A 22,873-nucleotide genomic window follows, 5' to 3' on the forward strand; every position below is an offset into this window, starting at 1 on the left:
ACAGAGCCCAGAAATAAACCCATGCTTATATGGTAAGTCTATGACAAAGGAGGCAAAAATATACAGTGCAAATAAAATAGTCTCTTCAATAAATGGTGTTGGGAAAGCTGGACAGCTACATGCAAGAGAATGAAACTGGACCGCTTTCTTACACGGTACACAAAAATAAAATCAAAATGAATTAAAGACCCAAATGTGAGACCTGAAACTATAAAACTCCTAAAAAAAAGACACAGACAGTAATCTTTTGGACACCAACTTTAGCAATATTTTTCTGGATATGTCTCCCCAGGCAAGGGGAACAAAAGCAAAAATAAACAAGTGGGGCTACATGAAACTACAAAGCTTTTGCACAGAGAAGGAAACAATCAACAAAATGAAAAGGCAACCCACCGAAAGGGAGGAGATATTTGCAAATGATATATCCAATAAGGAGCTAATATCCAAAATATATAAAGAACTCCTATACCTCAACACCAAAAAACCAAATAATCTGATTGATTAAAAAGTGGGCAGAGGACCTGAATAGACATTTTTTCCAAAGACAGATGGCCAACAGACATATGAAAAGATACTTAACATCACTACTCATCAGGGAAATGCAAATCAAAACCATAATGAGATATCACCTCACACCAGTCAAAATGGCTAGTATTAAGAAGACAAGAAGTAAGTGTTGGTGAGGATGTGGAGAAAAGGGAGCCCTTAAACACTGTTGGTGGGAATGTGCACTGGTGTAGCCACTATGGAAAACAGTCTGGAGATTCTTCAAAGAACTAAAAATACAAGTACCAAATAATCCATTAATTCTACTTCTGGGTATTTACTTGAGGAAAACAAAAACACGAATGCACCATTATTTGCGGCATTATTTACAATAGCCAACATATATATGGAAGAAACCTAAATGTCCACTGAATGATGAATGGATAAAGATGTGATATATATACACAATGGAATGTTGCTCAGCCATAAACAATCATGAAATCTTGCCATTCGTGATAACCCGGACGGACCTAGAGGGTATCATGCTAAGTGAAATAAGTCAGTAATAGAATGCTAAGTGAAACACTGTCTGATTTCACTCATGGGGAATCTTAAAATCAAAACAAACAAACAAAACAACAGTAACAAAAAAGAGAAAGACTCATAGACACAGAGAACAAACTAGCGATTGCCAAGGGGAGAGGGGTGGAGGAACAGGTGAATAGGTCAAGAGGATTAAGAGGTATAAACTTTCAGTTATAAAACAAATAAGTCACAGAGATGAAATACAGCATAAGGAATATAGTCAATAATATTGTAATAAATTTGTGTGGTGATAGATCGTAACTATGCTTATCGTGGTGAGCATTTCATAATGTGTATAATTGTCAAATCACTATGTTATAAACCTGAAACTAACAAAATATTCTATGTCAACTATACTACAATTAAAAACTTAATAAGGAAGGAAATACTGACACATGCTTAAACACGAATGAATCCTGAAGACATTATGCTAAGTGGAATAAGCCAGAAACAAAAGAAGAGATAGTGAATAATTTCACTTACGTGAGGTACTTAGAGTAGTCAAATTCATAAAGAAACAAATGTAGAATACTGGTTGACAGCGGTTGGGGGAGGAGGAAATAGGGAGTCATTGTCTCATGGGTACAGAGTTTCAGTTTGGGAAGACGAGGGAGTTCTGGTGATGGATGGTGGTGATGGTTTCACAATAATATGAAGGTATTAAATGCCACTGAATGGAGGGGCGCCTGGGTGGCTCATTCAGTTAAGTGTCCGACTTCGGCTCAGGTCACAATCTCATGGTTCGTGAGTTTGAGCCCTGCGTCGAGCTCTGTGCTGACAGCTCAGAGCCTGGAACCTGCTTCGGATTCTGTGTCTCCCTCTCTCTCTGCCCCTTCCCCACTTGCACTCTGTTTCTCTCTGTCAAAAGCAAATAAACATTAAAAAATATTTTTTAAATGCCATTGAATGGCACACTTAAAAATGGTTAAGATGATAAATTTTATGTTATGCATATTTTACCACACATACACACATGGAACATCCAAACACTGACCACTCTTTACAAAGGTCTTGGGATTCAGTTTTGCTCATCTTTTGAGCTCACTTCGTACCGGTGTTCTTTTTGTCTCCTTGCTCACTTCTCTTCAGCCACGCTTGTCCTATTTCTGCCCTATTAACACACCTAGGCTGAAGGCCTTTCTAATGGCTGTTCCCTTTGCATGGGACCAGAGTAGCCTTTCCTGGCTACCTTGACTAAAAGAGCTCTGTAATTATTCACGAGCTTATTATCCTGCATCTTTTCTTTTTTTTTTTTCCCCTCTAATTTCTTCATAGCCCTTATTACCTGAAATTATTTATTTTCTGTCTTTCCCATTAAAAAAGTAAGCTCTAGGGGCACCAGAGTGGCTCAGTCGGTTAAGTGTCTGACTTCAGCTCAAGTCGATCTCACGGTTCGTGGGTTCGAGCCCCACATCAAGCTCTGCACTGACAGCACAGAGCCCGCTTTAGATCCTCTGTCTTCCTCTCTCTCTGCACCTCCCTCACTCATGCACACACACGTGCTCTCTCAATAAAATAAACTCAAATAAAATAAAATAAAATAAAATAAAATAAAATAAAATAAAGGGTGCCTGGGTGGCTAAGTCGGTTAAGCTGTGGACTCTTGGTTTCAGCTGGGGTCGTGATCTTGCGGTTCCTGAGTTCAAGCCCCACGTTGGGCTCTGTGCACATAACACAGAGCTTGCTTCAGATCCTGTCTCCCTCTCTCTGCCCCTCCCCCACTTGTGCTCTCTCCCTCAAAAATAAAATGTTAACAAAATTTAAAAAAAGAAAAAGTGAGCTCCAAGAAGATAGAGACCTTGCCAACCTGTTCACTGCTGTACCCCCATGGCCTGGTGCCTGGTAGATAACTAAAAAAAATACTTATTAAGCAAATCAGTGAATGCCGCCTTTATTTACTGTTTTCTTGTGGGCTGTCCCCCTCTTCCTTGGCTTCTGAAAAATCTAGAAAAGAACAAGAGAAAGCCTTTCTTGTAGGGAGGACTTCCTCACTAATTTTTCCTGTTTTGTTTTTATTCTGTGTTCATGCCCATCTGTGTTTTATTCAGCCTTGAATCTAACTGCAACTGGGAGGTTTTTCTTGATGAATCCATTTGGAAGGATAAAAGGAGAAGTAAACGAGCGTGACACCCCATGGGAATATCCTACAATTCACGGGTCCAGATAGAACATGTGGACACAGGGCCGTACCTTCAAACCTAAATCAAGCTTCGCTGTCGGCCGCTTTCCGTTTCCAGGTGTAAGGAGTAGACTGGCAGATGAAATTAACATGTGGGAACAGAATTTCTTTATGGGCAGAAACGGAAGAAAATATGGAAATGGAAACCTTCCCAGAAAATCCAGGACATAGAGTTACTACGGAGAAGTCTTCTTATATTATAAAACAAGGACAGAGGTAGGAGATAAAGGTGATAAAGCAACTTTACCTGTTGAAATACACACCTGAAGTTGTAATTCAACTAAAATCAGAGGCTTTGAATAGTTTCTGACTTGCATTGCTTAGGAGTTTAGGAGGCCACGAGACGACCTGCTACTTCAGTTCTGAGCGGCAAGTGGAAGTGAGGGAACTCTTGAGCTAAACCAAAGTGCTCCCCAAATGTCTCCTTCCCTGGGCTTCGCAGTGTATTTCCTGACTTCAGGGCTGCCCTTCACCTGCTTCCCTTCCTACAGCACCCCCTGCTGCCCAACGGCACCTCCTAACTCCTCTCTCCGTGAGCAACTTGCTCACTGAGAGTCCTGTTCATTTCCTGACTCTCTGGGTCCTAAGTGTGTCTGATTTCCTCCCATCCATCCAGCAAATTCCCACAGGATGAAGGTGGAGGTTCTCTCCCCCTCCCCCTCCCCGAGGGGCAGGGCAGGACTTTCAATATAGGGATGCCCGGTTGGGGGCACAGTAGACCCATGGGCCTCGAGGGCCAGTTTCGAGAAGCTTGTAGAGCGTGCCAGACCGGGAGTGGACCTGGCCGCTGACCTGGCCATGCAGGAATGAAATATGTGCCTGGGCTTCAGACTCCAAAGTGGGAAAGAAAAATTTCCCCAGCCTGGCACCAGGCCTCATCTCCCGCACCCTAGTATCAAATGCCTGTATAGTCATGGCCATAAATCTGCTGCCAGGTGCCTGGGTAGAAGGGCAGGAGAGCATGGACATTGTGTTTCAGCAGAGACACAGCCCTTGTTTGTGCGTGTGTAATGAGAGCCAGTTAATCTGATCAAACGGTCAAACACGGGAAATTGTATCCCGCAGTGGACTGTGGAGATTTCTGACCACGGATCTGAGTTTCTTCCTTTTCCCCGCTGATCTGAACGTTGAAACTACGTCTAAGAGTCCGAAAGCCCTCAGGGTGGGGTTGTTTATCGTAGGGTCCACAAATTCCCTGGAATCCCCTGCAAAAATGTGGGTGTGTGCACACTGATGTAGCAATTGTACACTATTCTAGGGAGGGGGCATAGTTTTAACAGATTCTCAAAGAGGCCAGGACGTAGAAAAATAAGAATGACTGCCTTAGTTTTTCAGGCAGGTGATCCTGAGATACTGGACCAGGCTCTGAGACAACCAGAGAGAATGGGAGCATGCATCTGGTGGCCGGCGAGGGGCAGGCCCTTTGGAGGAGCCACGGGGGTTACTGCAAAGTCCATCCTACCAGGCATAGGCTGCTGTGCCATTCATTCATTCATTCATTCATTCATTCATTCATTCATTCTTCATCAGAGAGAGCACAGGCAGTAGAGGGACAGAGAATCTTAAGCAGGCTCCGAGCTCCACACCCAGTGCAGAGCCTGGCAAAGGGCTCAATCTCACAACCAGGAGATCATGACCTGAGCCGAAATCAACGGTCAGATGCTCAACCGACTGAGCCACCCGGACACCCCTGCTGTGCCCTTTAGACACCACCGATGCCAGGCTGGCCTGATGTTACTTGTCTTGCCTGGTCGGAAGGGTTGTCCTTTACGGGCGCCCAACATTCTGGGTGGCAAGGTGAAACAGTTTGGAACTGCCACCACATGTGAGTCAAGCTCAGCAGCTTCTGCGGGATGGGCAGCACAGGGTTGGGGGGAGAAGGGTTTCCTGTTCGAGAGGAAGGGCAGCTGGTCCACCTGCTCTCGCTCCAACCATTCCATTGCTACCGAGTTTCCCTGCAGGAATCTATCGAGATGCCCCTTCCATCTCTGCTAAACTCTTTGTTCCTCCCTTCTGGAAGACCGATCTCTAGCTCCTTGTCCACTAGACCCTCCTGTTGCATCCCTGAAACGGGCTCGGTCCTTGCTTTGTTAAGTGCTGCTGCCAGGTGTCTGTTCTCCCCGGGGAAATGCGAACACCCTGACTCAGTGGGGCTCACACTCAGTTCCTTCTGCTGCCTTCCCTGGCCCTATTCCAATTTTTGGCATCAGTCCTACTCGAAGGCAGGAAGGAGACTGGGGAAGGTAAGGGGACAGCGGCTCTACTGGAATGGCCCCCGGGCACACACCGGGAAGTGTGGAATCAGTTCCTGCCCTTGAGAAGGGAGTGTGGGCCCTGGAGGCCAAGCTGGGAGAGCCACAGATGGCTGTGTGCCGCAGAAGGAGGAGGAGAAGATGCCCAGTGCCACAGTCCCTGTCCTCTTCTGGACCATCATCCCACTCTCGGGTGACTCTAAGAACTTCCTCCCCGGAGTTGGGGTCCTCTGCCTCCCTTCCTGACACTTTCCCTCCACCCAGAACGGCCACCCTTCTAAGACAAGGTCATTCTCCAGCTTAAACACCTTTATCGAGTCCTCTTTTTTTCCTAAATACTTTTAGCATGGCACCAATTTCAATGCAGCATCTTTTATAGTGTCATTTCCTACAATGAACCTAAGCTTCAGCCAAGGCAGACCTCTCAATTTTTCACAAACACACCTATGTCTCTAGAACATTCTGCTATGCCATTCTCTCTTCTAGAAATACCCTTCAGTGCCTCTTCTCTCCCTAGACACTCCTGCCTAAGGGCCCAGCTTCAATCTGGTCTCCGCTGTGGACGGTCCTCGGCATGCCATGCAGAGATAACATCTGGCTAGGTGCTCCCACAGCGCAGCGTTCCCATACAAAGGGTGAACCAAAACTAATGCTTACGGAGCCCCTCCTCAACACTAAGCACTCTTTGGCACACGGATTGTCTCATTTCTTCCCCATCTCTGATTCCTCGCCCAACATATGAGGGAGTCAACGATCTTCATTTTCAGAAGAGGAAACGGAGGTTCAGAGAGGGTAAGTATTTTGCCCAAGGTCACAGAGCTAGGAAGAGTCAGGGCTAGGATCTGATTTCCTGGGTGTCAGACCCTCAAGTCCATGCTCTTTCATGCATGTTAAGGCCGTGTTATGGGCCGTATGCCGCCATGACTGGTGTTATAAGAGGCCATCTGACCTGTGGGGGTTGTTGGCCTTCTCACGGCAAGATCTGTCCCATGTCATTCGCCACTGCAACCCCTCTGCCTAGGTCAGTGCCGGGCAGCATATTCAGTGGCTGTCTGCGGAACTGCTTCGAAGGGTGCAAGTTTGGAGAGCAACCTCACCTACCTCTTACCAACTACCGCAAAGAGAGCTTCCGAGGTAGATTCTCCCAAGAGTAGAAAAGGAGTTTAGCAGGTAGGAGACAGCGGGGAAGGCCCATCCCCACCGTCTGCCCCGACTTCTCCCCGCATTTCTTTTTTTTTTTTTTTTTTTTTTAAATTTTTTTTTCAACGTTTTTATTTATTTTTGGGACAGAGAGAGACAGAGCATGAACAGGGGAGGGGCAGAGAGAGAGGGAGACACAGAATCAGAAACAGGCTCCAGGCTCTGAGCCATCAGCCCAGAGCCCGACGCGGGGCTCGAACTCCCGGACCGCGAGATCGTGACCTGGCCGAAGTCGGACGCTCAACCGACTGCGCCACCCAGGCGCCCCACTCTCCCCGCATTTCTGACTGGGGGTTGGGCCTGGCAGCTCCAAGGGAGTCTTAGAAGCCAGAACTGCAAAGCTCTTAGAGCTCTTTGGCTGAAGTGGGAATAAAGTCCAGGCTCTAGGAATGTGGTCTACCTGCCCCCTGTCCCCTACCTTCCTGTCCCTCACCTGCCTTCTCCCTACTCCTGAACTTCATGGTGAGCAGTGATGCCAGGCAACAGGTGGTGAGGGTGCCTGCTCCCTGGAGAGAACCTGCCCTCCTTCCCCGAGGACCAGGGGAGGCACTGGCCCCCTCCCCGGGGGCCCCCTCCGGCCTTACCGTCGGTGCTGGCATCATCCACCAGTATGATCTCCTTCAGCAGGATGGCGGGGCTGGTGTGCAGGACACTGTACACGGTTCGCAGCAGCGTGGACCAGGCCTCGTTGTGGAACACAATGATGACGCTGGTGGTGGGCAGTGGAGGGCAGCGGCAGAACTTCTGGTCGACACACCTGGACAGACGGAAGCATACAGATCGAGCTCTCCAGGTCCCCGGGAGTTCCAGGGGCCCCGGGAGTTCCAGGGGCGGGAGGGCTCTGTCCGTAGGTTTCCGTAAGCATCCTCTGCTCTCTGCTGCGCTTGGGCATGGCTGTTCCCTGTTCCTGGCTTACTCTGGTTTCCTACCTGCTCTGAGCCTCTGCACAGGTCCTAGCTGACCCACTCCAAAACCTGTCCGCCCCACAGCTGGCTCCGTGCACCAGCCACGATGCGGAGGGGCTCCCCTGCCCGCTCCCCTCCCCCCCTCCCCCCTTCTCTCATCTGCTCTAGGACGTCCCAGGGCTGACTCTCTCTTCCTCGGTAATGAGCGTACTGCATAGAGTGTAATCCAATCCAGAGGTCCCAGAGGGGAAGTAATAGAGCACGAGTTTGACATCCAAGAAAAGCGACTACAATTTCCACCCTCAAGGAGAGAATAAGGCTCTTCTCTTTGCAATGTACGGTTCTTCTCTAACCCATTTCCTCGTTAATTACCTGTCATCTGATGCTACTATCACACATGATTTCCTGTGGCCTCTTCTCCGCCTTCATCTACTCCAGCTACGCTGGGCACGTGGCCACACCGCTGCCCTCCTGACATTCCGCCTTGGGTGGGAGTGGGAATGGGTGAATCCTGGATTATCAAGGAATCACGTGGCCTGACAGCCTCTCTTATCCCCCTCTGCGGGTCACAGAGATTTCTCATGGACCCTCCAGAAGAGCCTCCCCAACTTCCTCCACTGGCTGCCCTCATGCCCGACGCCCCTCCCTGCTGAGGAGCTCCCGGTAACTCTGAGTGGCTCCTTCTAGGACTAGACTAGCTGGTCCAAGTCCGAGGAACCCTAGGTTCACAGCCCGGAGGAACCCTGAACCTGAGGATGGGAGCTGCCACATGAGAAAAGGCCAAAAGGGTGTATAACTCTTGCGTTGGGAAAAAAACATCTTTGACTTAAGGGCGGTGTGAACACGGCCACGGCAGCCTCAGTGTGAGGTGGCCGAGCAGGGATCCAAGTGCTGGTCCACTGCCCAGGACTGGAAGTACAAATGGCTTCCTAGAAAGGTTGGAATGAATTCATGGCCCCGTGGGCCTTCATGGCAGGAAACCAGGAGGTGCTGGGACAGTCCTGACCATCTGGGCTGCCGTCAGGAAATGTCCCTTTCTCAGCAGCTCAGCAGCAGAGTGCTCCAGGTTCAGGTAGGCCTCAGCAGAGGGCAAGGCCACCGACATCGCAGCCTGGAACCAGCCCTCCCAGATACCCTTGTGTCAGGCCCTGGCCCCAGGCCCTGGGTCCCTCCTTCTGTAGCCTGTCACTTTCATAACTGTAACTTCATAATTCATCATTTCACTCACACAGTATCCCTGGGCCTCCGGCCTGACCACAATACCAACCACCAGCATAAGGGCACTGGCCAGGAAAAGAAGGGAGGGCTTAGAGGAAATCCTTGCCCACATCATAAGATCACCATCAGCTCTTTAACCTGGCATTTGGCCCGTGGCCATGACCATACCAGCCACGCTTTTGGCGGAGCCCTGGCCTCACCCCAGGACTTTGGGTGCTACTTACTCAGGGGGTCGGGTGTCCGGCCCCAGGGCCCTCTGCAGGGAGATCCGGTCACTGGCAAACGCATTGAAACAGTGTTTCTTATAGCCTTCTTCCTTCTCCTGGGTCTCCAGACTGGTCCACTTGTCCTTCTGAAATGCTTTTCCATCTGCCCCAGGGCTATTGGGATCCTGTGGTGGCCGTTCCCAGAAGGGCCTCAGCTCTGCTGGGGTATAGAGCCCAGGTAGGCAGGACCGGTTTATGGAGACCGGTGTCTCCTGGGGCTCTGGGGCCCGGATCTGGAGCTTAGGCATCGAATCTCGAAGGTTGTTCACGGCCCCCAGCATGAGGTCCAGAACATGGTCCTTCTGGCTCACCAAAGACTTCAGCCACGGTTTCTCTGTGGCCTGTTCCGTGCTGCTGACATCCCTGTGCATGATGAAGAGAAAGAGCACGAAGGCACTGCCCACCATGGCCAGGCGCATGGGCATGTGGCGTCTACGGAGGAGACGCATCCTCAGGGACCGATGGGGACCCCGGCTGGGTCAGCTCTGAGTGCCGGGCCCGACCCTGGAAATAGCTTGATCTGTTGCGATGGCCACACCTTGGGGCCTCAAGCCTGAGAAGGGAAGGGATGAGAGAGAGAAATGAGCCAAGGCACAGGTGTGGAAGGGGCTCGAGGTTTGAGGCCAGGCTCTGTTGCTCAATGCTGACAACACTCTGGCCCAGTCACTTCACTTTTCTGTGCCTGACTTTGCTCTCTCCGTAGAATGAGGAGGCCAGACTCAGTGTCTCTTTCCTGCTCTAAGACTGTGCCAGGCCACCGAGACTCTGCATGAAGAGGTTTAATCGACGACGTAACCACCTTGGGAAACGATGTGACATTATCAAGCAAAATCGGAAATGTACACATCTATGACCCCGCAATTCTACTCCTGGTTTTACATCCCAGATAACCTCCTGCACACGAGCCAGGAGGCACGCGCAGGAAAGTGTCTAGCAGCGTTGACTCAGATGGCGCAAAGGAGAAACAATCCAAGTGTCCATCCACAGAACGAATACGTGTGAAATACCCACAGAACAGAGGATTCTACGGCAGTGACACAGGACGAGCTGCTTCCACAAGCAGCTACGTGGTGTAATTGGTGAGTCTAGACAGCAGGCTGCAGAAAGATACATACGGTATGAATCCACTTACAGAAAATTCAAACACCTAAAACTAAACAATATATTGTTTATGAATACAAAAATGAACATGTAGCGGGGCGCCTGGGTGGCTCAGTCGGTTAAGTGGCCGACTTCGGCTCAGGTCATGATCTCGTAGTTTGTGAGTTTGAGCCCCGCGTCGGGCTCTGTGCTGACAGCTCGGAGCCTGGAACCTACTTCCAATTCTGTCTTCCTCTCTTTCACCTTGCCTACTCACACTGTCTCTCTCTCTCTCTCGAAAATAAATAAACATTAAAAAAAAATTTTTTTTTTAAATGAACATGTGGTAAAGCTATAAAGAAAAATGAGGGGGCAAAAAAACCCTGAAGGAATAACAAAACCAAAATTTCTGGAGACGGAGGAAAATGTATGGGAACAGAGGCACACAGTGGACTTCAAAGTATTTTTTTTTTTAACTTTTAAAAAAATCTTTATTTATTTTTGAGAGAGAGAGACAGAGTGTGAGCAGGGGAGGAGCAGAAAGGGAGACACAGAATCCGAAACAAGCTCCAGGCTCTGAGCTGTCAGCGCAGAGCCAGACGCAGGGCTCAAACTCCCCAACCGTGAGATCATGACCTGAGCCAAAGTCGGACGCTCAACCGACTGAGCCACCCAGGCGCCCCACAAAGCATTTTTTCTTAAGTGGATGGTGGCTGCTGGTAGAACTGTTATTCTTTATACCCTTACATATGTTTTATAAATATTCTTTTCTATCTACTCATATTTAACTTTTTAATGTTAATTTTTGAGAGAGAGAGAGAGAGAAAGTGGGTAGGAGGGTAGGGGAGTAGGGGAGGAGCAGAGAGAGGGGGGCAAAGGATCTGAAGAGGGCTCCACGGTGACAGCAGAGAGCCTGATGTGGGACTTGAACTCCGAACCACGAGATCAAGTCCTGAGCCGAAGTAGGATGCGTAACCGACTGAGCCACCCAGGCACACCTATCTACTTACATTTAGTTAAAAACAAACAAACAAACCAACCCAGGGGCGCCTGGGTGGCTCAGTTGGCTAAGCATCTGACTTTGGCTCAGGTCATGATCTCACGGTTCATGGGTTCGAGCCCCGCGTTGGGCTCTGTGCTGACAGCTCGGAGCCTGGAGCCTGCTTCGGATTCTGGGTCTCCCTCTCTCTGCCCCTCCCCTGCTCACGCTCTGTCTCTCTGTCTCTCTGAAAAATAAATAAACATTAAAAAAAACCAAAAAAACCACAAAAAAAACCCCGAAGGTTCTATAACATCTTCCAGACAGAGATGGGCTTATAGGTTTACCAGCTTCTGTCCTCAGGCACGTGGTCCCATGGCTCAGAGGATGAATGTTTGCCAAACTTTCTGTGGAGAACTCTAGATATTGGTGACAGTAGACCTGGGTACAAATTCTGTTCTGCCTCTTCTAGCAATAATAACACCTACCTTCTACGGTCGTTGTAAGGATTAAAGTACCATGTAATAATTCATGGAAAACGTTTAGTAGTCTCTGCACATAGCAAGTTCTCAAAAAGTGTTAGTTTCTGTTATTAGCATCTTGTGTGACCCTTGGACAAATTCATCTCTCGAAGGCTCAATTTCCTCATCTGTAAAGTGGGAGGTAACTAATACCTAACGCACAGGGTCACCATGAAGATTAAATCAGCGATAACGTAGGTACAGTGCTCGGCAGAGTGCCTGGCACGTACTAAGCCCTCAATAAATGCTATCAATTATTTCTATTATTATAATTAATAAATCCCTGCTCAGCTTCCCAGCAATTATCCTTGAGTACCTGGTCCTTGGCCAAAGCCACACTCATTACCCGTAGCATGTCTTGTTGAAAAGTCATTCCGGTTGAGCTACTTAATGCTGTTATTTAAACACACAAGCTCCTTCCTGCCTGTGGCGAAAAGCCTCGTGTCTGGAGTCACTGGGATCTGTGGAATATGCATCCATCATGATCTCCAGAGGGAGCGGGGCTACACAGGTGGTTTTCTTTTACAACGTCAGATTCGACAGCATCAGCAAAAGTCACATAAAACGAAACCTCTTTGAGCAACCGTTTTGTATCAGGAGTTGTCTAGGAGACAGGAGAGGAAATGTGTTAATTCCGCCAGCAGTGATTGAATAGGGCAGGTACTCAGCCAGCCAGATTGGGGATGGCGAGAAGTGGGAGCTGGTGCACTGAAAGAAGAATATGCGGATTATGACCTGCGGAATGAGGTGGCCCAGGCCACCCACATGGCGTCTGTAGGTAGCTCCCTCAGCATCTGAGGTCCCACTTGGGGGAAGTGAAACCCGTGGGGTTATTCTGATTGAAGGCCGAGTTTCAACACACCCACACAAAGGAAGCAGAGGCACAAGATTTATTATTACTTACAGGTCCCAGAAGCGAGGGGGCGCAATGAGCCAGGGGGAAGGGCTGTCCTCTGTCTGGGGTCACCAGGAAGCAGGAGACAGACATAGCTAGCTAGCACCTATACTTAAAGGCGACCGGGGCAGAGGTCACTATCTTCTCCCAGGCTTAACTCTAAGTAGTTATTATTTTTTTTAATGTTTATTTTTGGAAGAGAGTGGGAGCAGGGGAGAGGCAGAGAGAAAGGGGGACAGAGGATCCCAACTGGGCTCCACGCTGACAGCAGAGAGCCCGAGGTGGGGCTCGAACCCAGGAACCGTGAGATCATAACCTGAGCTGAAGTCGGATGCTCAATGGACTGAGCCACCCAGGCGCCGCCTAAGTGGTCATTTTAAAAGGTGCCCTGCTAAAAGCAAAGTGGGAACTTTTGGCAGGCATCCTAAACTCGAGTCCTTATCTAAATGTCCAGGCTGTGGATGTGAGTAGGGTTATCATACTGTAAAATGCCGAGGCAGCAACTGAGAAAAACAAAGCCTTCTTTCTCGAAAGTTGTTTTTCGCATCACAGTGGGGGAGGCAGAGACAGGCAAGTCCAGCCTTCAAGGGGCATACAGTTAATTGGGGAAGTCAGATTTTTTTTTAATTGAAGTATAGTTGACCTGGGAAGTCAGATTTTCAATGGAGATCAGCCAATGAGACAGGCATCCTTGGTGCCCAGGGAGAGTGGATGCAGGAAACTCAGCAAGTGGGGGAAGGTGACGTCTGTGAAGAGGTCTCACGGGGGGTGGAGCTTGGGCTGAGCACTGACTCACAAGTAGGAGCTGGCCAGGCCAGGTGAGTATCTTTCAGGCAGAGGGAACAGCACCAACTATGGCCTGGAGGTGGGAGAGAGCATGGCCAAGCAGAAAACTGCCAGTAGTTCGGTATGGTGGGAGCATGAAAATAGCCGAGGATGGGCCTGGAGAGGTGGCTGCAGGTAGGTCCCCATGCCAAGGAGTTTGCCCTTGACCTGAGGTATGGGAGCAACAAAAGATTAGCCAGGGCCCAGCATTACAGGGAAACAGTGTGACAGCTGGTGGAGGGTGTCTAGGTGATGGATCTGATTGGCAGGTGGATGGCCAACCGAGAGGCATGTCGGTGGCGGTGAGGGTCTGACCCAAGACAGCAGGAGTGTGGATGAGGAGGCAGGACCCGGTGCTAGGAAAACTCCCGTGGGTGATGGGACGGGACAATTTGCCCCAGTTGGGACACAGAGGGGTACAGAGCGATATGAGAGAATTTCTCTCTCCAAGAGATCTTAAAATCTAGTTGGAGAATAAGAATTGCCAGCACTGGGTCCAGGTAGCACCTGTCCAGGGAAGACACGGGAACAGCAAAAAAAAAACAAAACAAAAAGGTCTTTCACCGAACACCCTTCTGCACTTTGAACCCCGACTACATTATCTACTCAAAAATTAATAAAATTAAAACTTCATAATAACAGCACAGGCAGTAAGGGCTGAGCTGGGAGACGGATCTCTCTGTGGGCTTGAAGGAGGCTTCAAGGAGGGAATGGGGATTCGGCGCAGACGCAGGTTTCTGCCCTAGAGGTTGAGCCGCGCTGGGCCAGCACAAGGGGTTGAGCTAGACATCTCCTCAATTCTGGAACTGCCCCAGCTAAACCCAAACAACAGGGCCCGTAAGTGGGGAAGTGTTTGCCATGACAGTGTTGCCCCATCCTGCAGGCTGCATCTTCCCTGATGTTTTCTGCGTACCTTCCGACTCCAGCAAGAAAGAGGGCGCACAGTTAGGAACAAAGGCTTGGTAACAGCTTAGTTACCAGCTGCTGCCAAGTGCTCAAGACTCACCTCCTCCAGGAAGGCCTCCCTGACTGATTCACTCAGAATCACCCAGGTCACTCCAACTCCCTCGTCCTGGCATTGCCTCGTGGTCCTTTGCAGTGGGGTTCACCTTTGCTCCTTTTATTTCCCCTGGAGAAAGAGACCTAGGGTTAAATTGAGTCCTTCCCAGGCATCTGCTCTCTCTCAATCCAGTCTGCCTGTCTAAGCCTTGCTCTCCGAAGTTTGCAGTTCCTCAAGGTACTAACCACATCCTGAAATGAAACGAGACACCTGTGATTAGCTGTGGCAGGAAGGGACTAGGTGTCTAGTTCGTTTGCTCAGCATGTGGGCAATAGGAAAGAGTCCCTTAGAAGAGACACACAATCGGATGGAAACCAGAAGACTTTGGGATGAAGGATTCCTGGCCTCTGCGTAGGAGATTCCCAGAAGTGTGGTTAGCAGGACTGGGGAGTCAGCCCTCCACCAGCCTGGTGAAGGAGTCGTCCCTATTGTATGTAGTACTTGGTGAAGTCCAGGGCTTCCCAGGATCCTCACCCCAGTGTCTTCTATTGCCCCTCACCTTGAGGCTCCCACGCCTGGCCTACAGGACCACTGGGCAAGGGTGCCCATAGCCCTCATCCATTCATTCCCCTCCTGCTACTGCTGCACATTCATTCCCAACTCTTTTTCCTCCAGCCACCCTTGGTATTGCCACACATGGAACCATCTTGGTTTCAGTGCTGAGAGGACGCCGGAAATCCTCTTCTTCCAGGAAGCTTTCCTAGATCGAACAAATGCAACCTGCTTCTCTGGCCCCACCAGCCAGAACACGAACTCACCTTCTGTCACTGGTATAAGGGACTTGAGGTTTTACCCACCCGAATGCCTGTCTAAGCACTGATTACAACCCATCATAGGATTGTGGAATAAATTTCAGGTGTTGCAAATCGGCATGAAAAACATTCTTTAAAAGATCAGAATAAAATAGAACAAAAAAGAAAGTCTCAAAGTGCCTCATATGCAATGGGGCTGAGTATTGTTTTGTTAAAATTTCATGTCAGTTATTGCATATACATACAGTACAGTGAGTGTCTTAGCAGTTTGAAGCTTTAACAACTTCAGAAGGGTAAATACCACAAACTTAACATCAGTTGAAAATTTTTTACCTGATTTTTATGAATTTTGAATACCAAATTTTTGTTTTCATGCTGTTCTCCACCCATTGGAGACGATAAACATATCCCGACACAAAGTTAAAATGAAAAATGTGTTATTTAGGGGCGCCTGGGTGGCTCAGTCGGTTAAGCGGCCGACTTCGGCTCAGGTCATGATCTCACGGTCCGTGAGTTCGAGCCCCGCGTCGGGCTCTGTGCTGACAGCTCAGAGCCTGGAGCCCGTTTCAGATTCTGTGTCTCCCTCTCTCTCTGACCCTCCCCCGTTCATGCTCTGTCTCTCCCTGTCTCAAAAATAAATAAACGTTAAAAAAAAAAAAATTAAAAAAAAATGTGTTATTTAAAATTCATAAAACTTTGGGGCGCCTGGTGGGTGGCTCAGTCAGTTAAGTGTCTGACTTCACCTCAGGTCATGATCTTGCGGTCTGTGAGTTTGGGCCCCACATCAGGCTCTGTGCTGACAGCTCAGAGCCTGGAGCCTGCTTCAGGTTCTGTCTCCCTCTCTCTCTGCCCCTCCCCCACTCACTCTGTCTCTCTCCCTCTCTCAAAAATAAATAAACATTAAAAATTTTTTTTAATTCATAAAACTTAAAGGTTAAGGAGATTTAAATTATTACCTTTTAAAAAAAAATTTTTTTTTAACGTTTATTTATTTTTGAGACAGAGAGAGACAGAGCATGAACAGGGGAGGGGCAGAGAGAGAGGGAGACACAGGATCTGAAACAGGCTCCAGGCTCTGGGCTGTCAGTACAGAGCCCGATGCGGGGCTCGAACTCACGGACCGTGAGATCATGACCTGAGCCGAAGTCGGCCGCTCAACCGACTGAGCCACCCAGGCGCCCCTAAATTATTAATTTTAAATGAGGCTTTTTCTAGGGGTGCCTGGGTGGTTCATCGCTTAAGCGTCCGACTTTGGCTCAAGTCATGATCTCACAGTTTGTGAATTCGAGTTCTGCATCGGGCTCTGTGCTGACAGCTCAGAGTCTAGAGTCTGCTTCGGATTCTGTGTCTGCCTTGTTCTCTGCCCCTCCCCCACTCAAGCTCTGTCTCTCTCTCTCTCTCAAAAATAAACATTAAAAAAATGTTAAATGATGCTTTCCTGTTAGTTTGTAGAATTCATACCTCTGACGTGATTACAGTGTAAAGGTGAGACTTTGGGGATATGCTGTCACATGGAAGCGGGCACTAGGTCTTGTAAAATGTCTTTCTTAGGGGTGCCTGGGTGGCTCAGTTGGTTAAGCGTTGGACCCTTGATTTGGGCTCAGGTCATGATCTCCTGGTTTGTGAGTTCGAGCCCCATGACTAACAGTGTGGGGCCTGCTTGGGATTCTCTGTCTCCCCCTCTCTCTGCCCCTTCCCACTTGTGTGTGCATGCTCTCTCTCTCTCTCTCTCTCTCTCTCTCTCGCTCTCGCACTCTCTCTCTCAAAATAAATAAATAAACTTAAGGGCACCTGGGTGGCTCAGTCGGTTAAGTGCCCGACTTTGGCTCAGGTCATGATCTCATGGTTCATGGGTTGGAGCCCCGTATCCGGCTCTGTGCTGACAGCTCAGAGCCTGGAGCCTGCTTTGGATTCTGTGTCCTCTCTCTCCCTGCCCCTCCCCCACTTGTGCTCTGTCTCTCTCTCTCTCTCAAAAATAAACATTAAGAAATTTTTTAAAAAATAAACTTAAAAAAAAAATGTCTTTCTTATTTTGGCCCAGTCATAGAAGTTTGAAAGCAGGGCTGCAAGATCTGTTCTGTCACACCTTTGTGAACTCCTGGGCCAGACAGGCAGGTTGTTTTCACCTTTGTTCTCACTTGCAAAGCCTAGCACAGGGTTTTTTTCTGGAGTAGATGTTCCGTAAACTCTTGTTACATGAGATGATGCCTGAGGGGTTAAAGTGAGCTGTTCAAAGCTCCGAGGGAACGCACTGCACTGGCTTCACCGAAAGATATTTTGGATGCGTTTACCACACAAGCATGTGAGTTACAGGATATTCTGTGGTCACACATCAGCGTGCCGCTTTGGCTAGGTCTGCCCGCGAGCCCAGCACCCTCATTTTACAGGAGAGGCCAGAGTGGCCAGGTGACTTCTGTAGTATCACACAGCCTGTGGCTCCCGGGGGCCAATGCCAGTCCCCCAGCTCCCAGGCCACTGCTCCGTTCCCACACTCTGACCTCCCGGTTGCAGGTCGCCTGGGGGAACTGGAGACCGGTTTAGGCTCTTGCGCCCCAGGGGCCAGGCTGTTCCCACCCCCCCCCCCCCAGCCTCCCCACCAACCACTGCTCCGCTCTTACACTGCCCCTCCCCTCCCTGGCACCTGCCCTCCCCCAGATCCTACCTAGGACTACCGACAGATGCTTTAAAGATGCCAAAATTTTAAGTCCCAGGCAAAGTCTCAGCTTTCGTGAAAACCAGCGGCAGCCAACCAGAACACGCCCTGGCCGGCCAGGTGGCCTTTTTGTAACAAAGTTTCTTTCTGTTTATCAGCAAAGCTGCTCACCTCCCGGAGACGTGGCAGCCAGGAAGTAGGCAGTCGACACCACCACGGGGATGTTTGCTCAGGTTACTCACCCTACAGCTCAATTACAGGTTCTTCGACAAGTGCCGACTGTTGCCATTCTCTCACCGAGGGCACAGGTGTGTGGAGCTAGACATCCCGCTGGGGAGGGGACAGGTCAGGCTACTGGAGGGGGGGGGGGGGACCCGAGAGGCCGTTTGGGGCCAGAGGATTCTTTCTTCGCCACCAGCACTTCTTGCCATCAAGCACAGCACGCATTTCACTTCCTCTGTTCTCATGAGTAGCAAATTCTCTCCTCCAACCCGCCCCCCCTGACCCTTCAGATTACAGAAGGCTGGGAGGTTTTCACTTTCCCCATAATTACACCTTCAGGACACTTCAGTTGTTCCTTAAGACTCAGGCGGCAGTCCTGTGGCTTATTTTCCCAGAAAGATGCCCCGAAAGTTATTTCTGTAGCTAGTCTATCAAGTTTTTTTCCCCATGGTGTCTAGGTTCGTTTTATGTTTGCATAAAATGTTAAGCCTAAGTTACCCAAACACAGATATTCCATTGAAAAACCCACCCCAAACTGGCTCACAGGGTATACCTCGAACGGTGCTCGGAGAATGTTCGCTAATTTACTCCGAGGCTGTAAAAGCCACTGCAAATCAAAATAATACGTGACCGTAGTTGAGCAGCTCACGGGTTTTTCACCGGAGGACCTCCAGGCCTGTCGGGTGGGGGCAGGGACTGAGCCTGGAGACTGCTGGCTCCTTCGGGGGTGGGGAGGAGGGAGGATGGAAGGGGGGGAGGGGTGGGGGAGGGGTTAACCGGAAGGGTACTCCCGAGGGCTTGGGCTGGTCCCCAGATTTGAGGAGGGGGTGGTGAAGGGAGAGGGCAGAACGGAGGTTTTTCCTTCTCTCCTCACCGCACGCTTTGCTCCAGGCTGTAGGACTGCGGTCCAGGACCACCTATCCTCACACACACCACACCCTGAACTCAGGGTCTATACCCTGCCCCCTCGGTGGGCCGGCCTTCCCAATTTCCCCAAGGCTGCCAGGAGCATCGAAATCTTTGAAACAGCCCCTGCCCTTGCCCCGCTCCCAGGCAGGTACGAGGGCTCTCAGTGCCTTCTCAACGTCAGGTTCACTCCACGCCCACTCCCGGGTCCTGCTGATTCATTCCCTGCCTCCTGGATCCTCCTCTTCCTCTCTCTCACTCAAAACCGTCCCCTGAGACTGAATCCTTATCTCCCAACATCTGGAGGATAAGCAGAAGCTGCCGGCGGCCTCCTTTGCCTCAGGCCTCTCTCCCTTTTACAATCTGAACAGCTGTATTCTTATTCCTTTAGTGACATTAGATTGTAGCAAAGACAGGGCCTGGGCTGTCAGCTTCCTGCTTGCCACTCACCCTCATTGGCCTACCTTTTCCTCCTCACAGCCTTTTCCTTATATTCTTTTTTTTTTTTTAATTTTTAAAAAATTTTAAATTTTTTAATATTTATTTTTGAGAGAGAGAGCACGTGCGCGAGTGGGGGAGGGGCAGAGAGAGACACACACAGAATCTGAAGCAGGCTCCAGGCTCTGAGCTGTTAGCAGAGACCAATGCGGGGCTCGTGAGATCATGACCTGAGCCCAAGTCGGATGTTTAACAGACTGAGCCACCCAGGTGCCCTTCCCTTATATTCTTGCTCAACAAGCTGTGTTCTATTCTCTTTCAAATTCTTCCTCAGGCTCCCCTCCTCCAAGAAGCCTTCTTAGACTCTTATCGCCCTCAGGATCCTGGTGCATTTGTTTCCAAATTTCACTATCCAGGCTTCCCCTGGTGGGACTTCCCCACTAGATTTTGTGAGAGAGGGAGAGCCGGTAGGCCTAGACTCAGGTTACCTACATCCTGTTTGCTTTCTCCTTCCCAGTCCTTAAATCTCCTGGGCCTCGGTCTTCTGCCTCCAGAATGGTTTTCCCCGACAAACCCGAGCCTTCTAAGCCCCAACCAACCCACCTAAGCCTTCTAAGCCCCACAGCATCCCACAGCCCTGGGGAATTTGGTTGTGCTATTCTACTGCCTTGTTCTGTCTGTCCTTTGTTCTCTCTTATGGGTAGAGCTGAGGGTGAGGATTGGGTTTCTTCCTTCCTTCAAATCTATCTAGGGCTCAGGACCAGGTTGCCAAGGGTGTAGGAGAATAATGTGACCCCACAGGGCTCTCAGGTGCCACAAAAGAGTCTTCTGACGGTCCCTCTTCTCCCCAGACTGAACCCAACCTTGTTCACTGTGCAAGCCTTTGACACAGCACAATTACAGCATTGAGCACAACACAGAGACAGGCACTGCCCTGCACTTGACCTCTCATTTATTCAAACCCTCACTCTCATTCCCATTGAATGAGAACGGACATTTTGGGCTTTCTCAGAGTGGGCCATAGAGCTGGATGAAGAGCCAAGTTCACCCAAGTCTTTGGCACGGCCATTCATTGGGTCCCTCTGGTGTACGGACACCCTCTCTGATCCTCAGCTTCACTTCCAGAGCTGGTGAGGTCTGCATGAGCCAGAGGAGGCTAAGGGCAATACCACCACCATTTTTAATATCACCGCTCACCACGTCAAGTCAAGGGACAGTTATCTTTTCCATTTTACACACAAGGAAACTGAAGCACAGGGAGGTTAAGTAACTTGACCAAGGTCACATAGCAAGGAAGGGGCAGAGGCAGGGTTTGCACTCAGTCCCACATCTCCAAAGCCCACTGTCTTCACCATGACCCCGCACTGCCTCCCATTTGGCTGGTGCTTGGAGCTTCGCCAAAGCACTTTCACATACACCTTCTCATTTGCTCCCCACCCAGGGAGTGTTTATGTGACTTGGCCAGAGTTAGACAGCTAAATTAGAGACAGAGCTGAGTCAGCCGCCTGGATCCACAATACCTACTGCCTCCCTGCACGGGGAGACCCCTGGTCCTAGGGTTAGCTGCCCCCTCCTATTCCTGACTTCGGTTCTAGGCAATGGCTAGCTGGACTAAGACTGTGGTCATATCTCCTGTTCGTTTATCTCCCACCTGAACCTGGGCTAAGATGTTTCTGCTCTCAGAGGGCATCCAGCATGCATCCGTGCCTCCCCTTATCAGCCGTGATGTTCCTCCATGCTGCTGTGGGTGGGCGTCTGCTGTCCTGAGCAGTGATTACCAAGGACCAGGCCATCTCGGGCAGCTCAATATCCTTCACGGTTCTACCGGCTCCAGATGAGCTCTTCTCTGTCTTTGACAGTCCTGTCCTTTCTGTCCTGACACCCCTGAAAGTAGTTTGCTCTTGTTCTTTCTGTGTGTCTAATCGTTGAAGAACAGGAAGGAACTGTTGAGGAACTTGGGAAGTACCTGCAAGGATACTGGCTTCTGTAGGATAATTTGAACCGAAGTCTATTTCAACCCCCTCACCTTACCTTGTACTATCCATGGCATGACTTTGCCTGTCTCATCCTTTTTACCCTTCCTAGGAGGGGTAGGGGATGAGGCTCCTGTGTTGGAGAGGTGAATAGGGCCTGTGTAGTGCACACACATCTCTGGTAAAATGAGCCCCAGGTTCTTTGGTGTGTCCAGAGTTATTAACCTCACCCAGTGCCTGTGAACTGCATCTGTGGGTCTGGAGGGGCAGCATTAAAACCCTTCCTGGGACCGTAGCCAATAGAGGGGGTCTGTTTTAAGCTTTGCTGGTAAAATGAACCCCCCTTCCTCCATAGACACAGGACAGCCCCATCCTACCCTCCGCAGAAGTCAGGGTCTGGGGTGACTAGCTTTGGGGGCAAGTAACAAACCGTTCCTCCTTTCAGTTAGCCTGGGGCTTGTCGGAACAAGTGACGGGGAAATAGGGAAGTTGGGGACAGTCACAGTCATGAACACCCATCAGACTCCCTTCCCATAAAAACCACACAGCTCCCACTCCCCAAAGGCCCAAGACTCCAGAGAGAGGACATCTGAGACCCCACCTCTACTCAGGAGCAAGGTGGCGCTGGCAGGAGGATGCCTCTCTGAAAGATTTCCGAGGTGGAGCACGTGGGGTGGCCCACTCTGGGAAGAAGGGGGACGGAAAGAATACGGGGACGTGGGTGGGTAAAGGGAAAAGGCTGTAGAACCCCGGAGGGGCTGCTGTGGCTCGTCCCTCTCCCACCCCACCCCTTCACGTCCCAAAGGTCTGAACTTTTCATTCGTCTTTAAGCGAGGCGCGGAGGTGGGGGGGGGGGGGGGGTCGTACCGAGGGAGGAGCTAGAGGCCGCCACCACGGACGAGGACCCGTCTGGCCCAACCCCTTCATTTCACTACTGGGGGTGGCGAGGAGGAAGTGGTGAAGGAGAAGGTCGGCGGAGGAGGGAGGTGGGGAGCAGGGACCTGGCAGAAGCCAGTCCGACTAGGGGAAAGTCCCGAGCAGCGGGAGACCTCTGAGTTCCAGGCCCGGCGGAGGGGGCGGGGGGAGGGGGTCGTCTATCGCGAGGGCCTGCGAGGGTCGCCGGCAGCTTCTGCCACTTACCTGGCGCGCGGAGGGAGAGCCGCAGCCGCTCGGCGGTGTGGCTCGCGGGTTTCCCGACGGGACGTCCTGGAGGGCGGGGCCGGGGCGGGTCCTGCACGGCCGCTGGGGCGCGCACTTCCCGCCGCTCCCGGGCTAGGGGCAGGCGGCCACCCGCAGCGCCCGGAGCTCTGCTGCGGGCGGCCGGGAGGCCGGCGGCCTGCTGGGGCGCGCCCCCTGCCCCAGGCTCCCCCTGCCCCCGCCCCGCCGCTGCTAGAAGCTTCTCCAGCTTCTCCTGGTCTCAGCCCACCCAGGGGTACCGTCCCCGCGGCCAGGCTCTCGGCGCCGAGAAAGACCGGAGG

The 22,873-nt window shown here is 50.5% G+C and overlaps 1 protein-coding gene across 1 annotated transcript in view; it reads right to left on the reverse strand.

Annotated features, from left to right (window-relative positions):
* GALNT6 (polypeptide N-acetylgalactosaminyltransferase 6) overlaps positions 1 to 22,873 on the reverse strand; it is a 47,616-nt gene that overhangs the window by 22,870 nt on the left and 1,873 nt on the right. Inside the window, exons 2-4 of the mRNA XM_043563942.1 lie at positions 14,398 to 14,520; positions 9,050 to 9,644; positions 7,287 to 7,459 (exon numbers count right to left, since the gene is read on the reverse strand). Coding sequence (XP_043419877.1) covers positions 7,287 to 7,459; positions 9,050 to 9,540 — 664 coding nt within the window. The 5' untranslated portion in view covers positions 9,541 to 9,644; positions 14,398 to 14,520. The remainder of the gene's footprint in view (positions 1 to 7,286; positions 7,460 to 9,049; positions 9,645 to 14,397; positions 14,521 to 22,873) is intronic.

The sequence above is a fragment of the Prionailurus bengalensis genome, chromosome B4, assembly GCF_016509475.1.
Source record: "Prionailurus bengalensis isolate Pbe53 chromosome B4, Fcat_Pben_1.1_paternal_pri, whole genome shotgun sequence".
In the NCBI taxonomy this organism is placed as follows: Eukaryota; Metazoa; Chordata; class Mammalia; order Carnivora; family Felidae; genus Prionailurus; species Prionailurus bengalensis.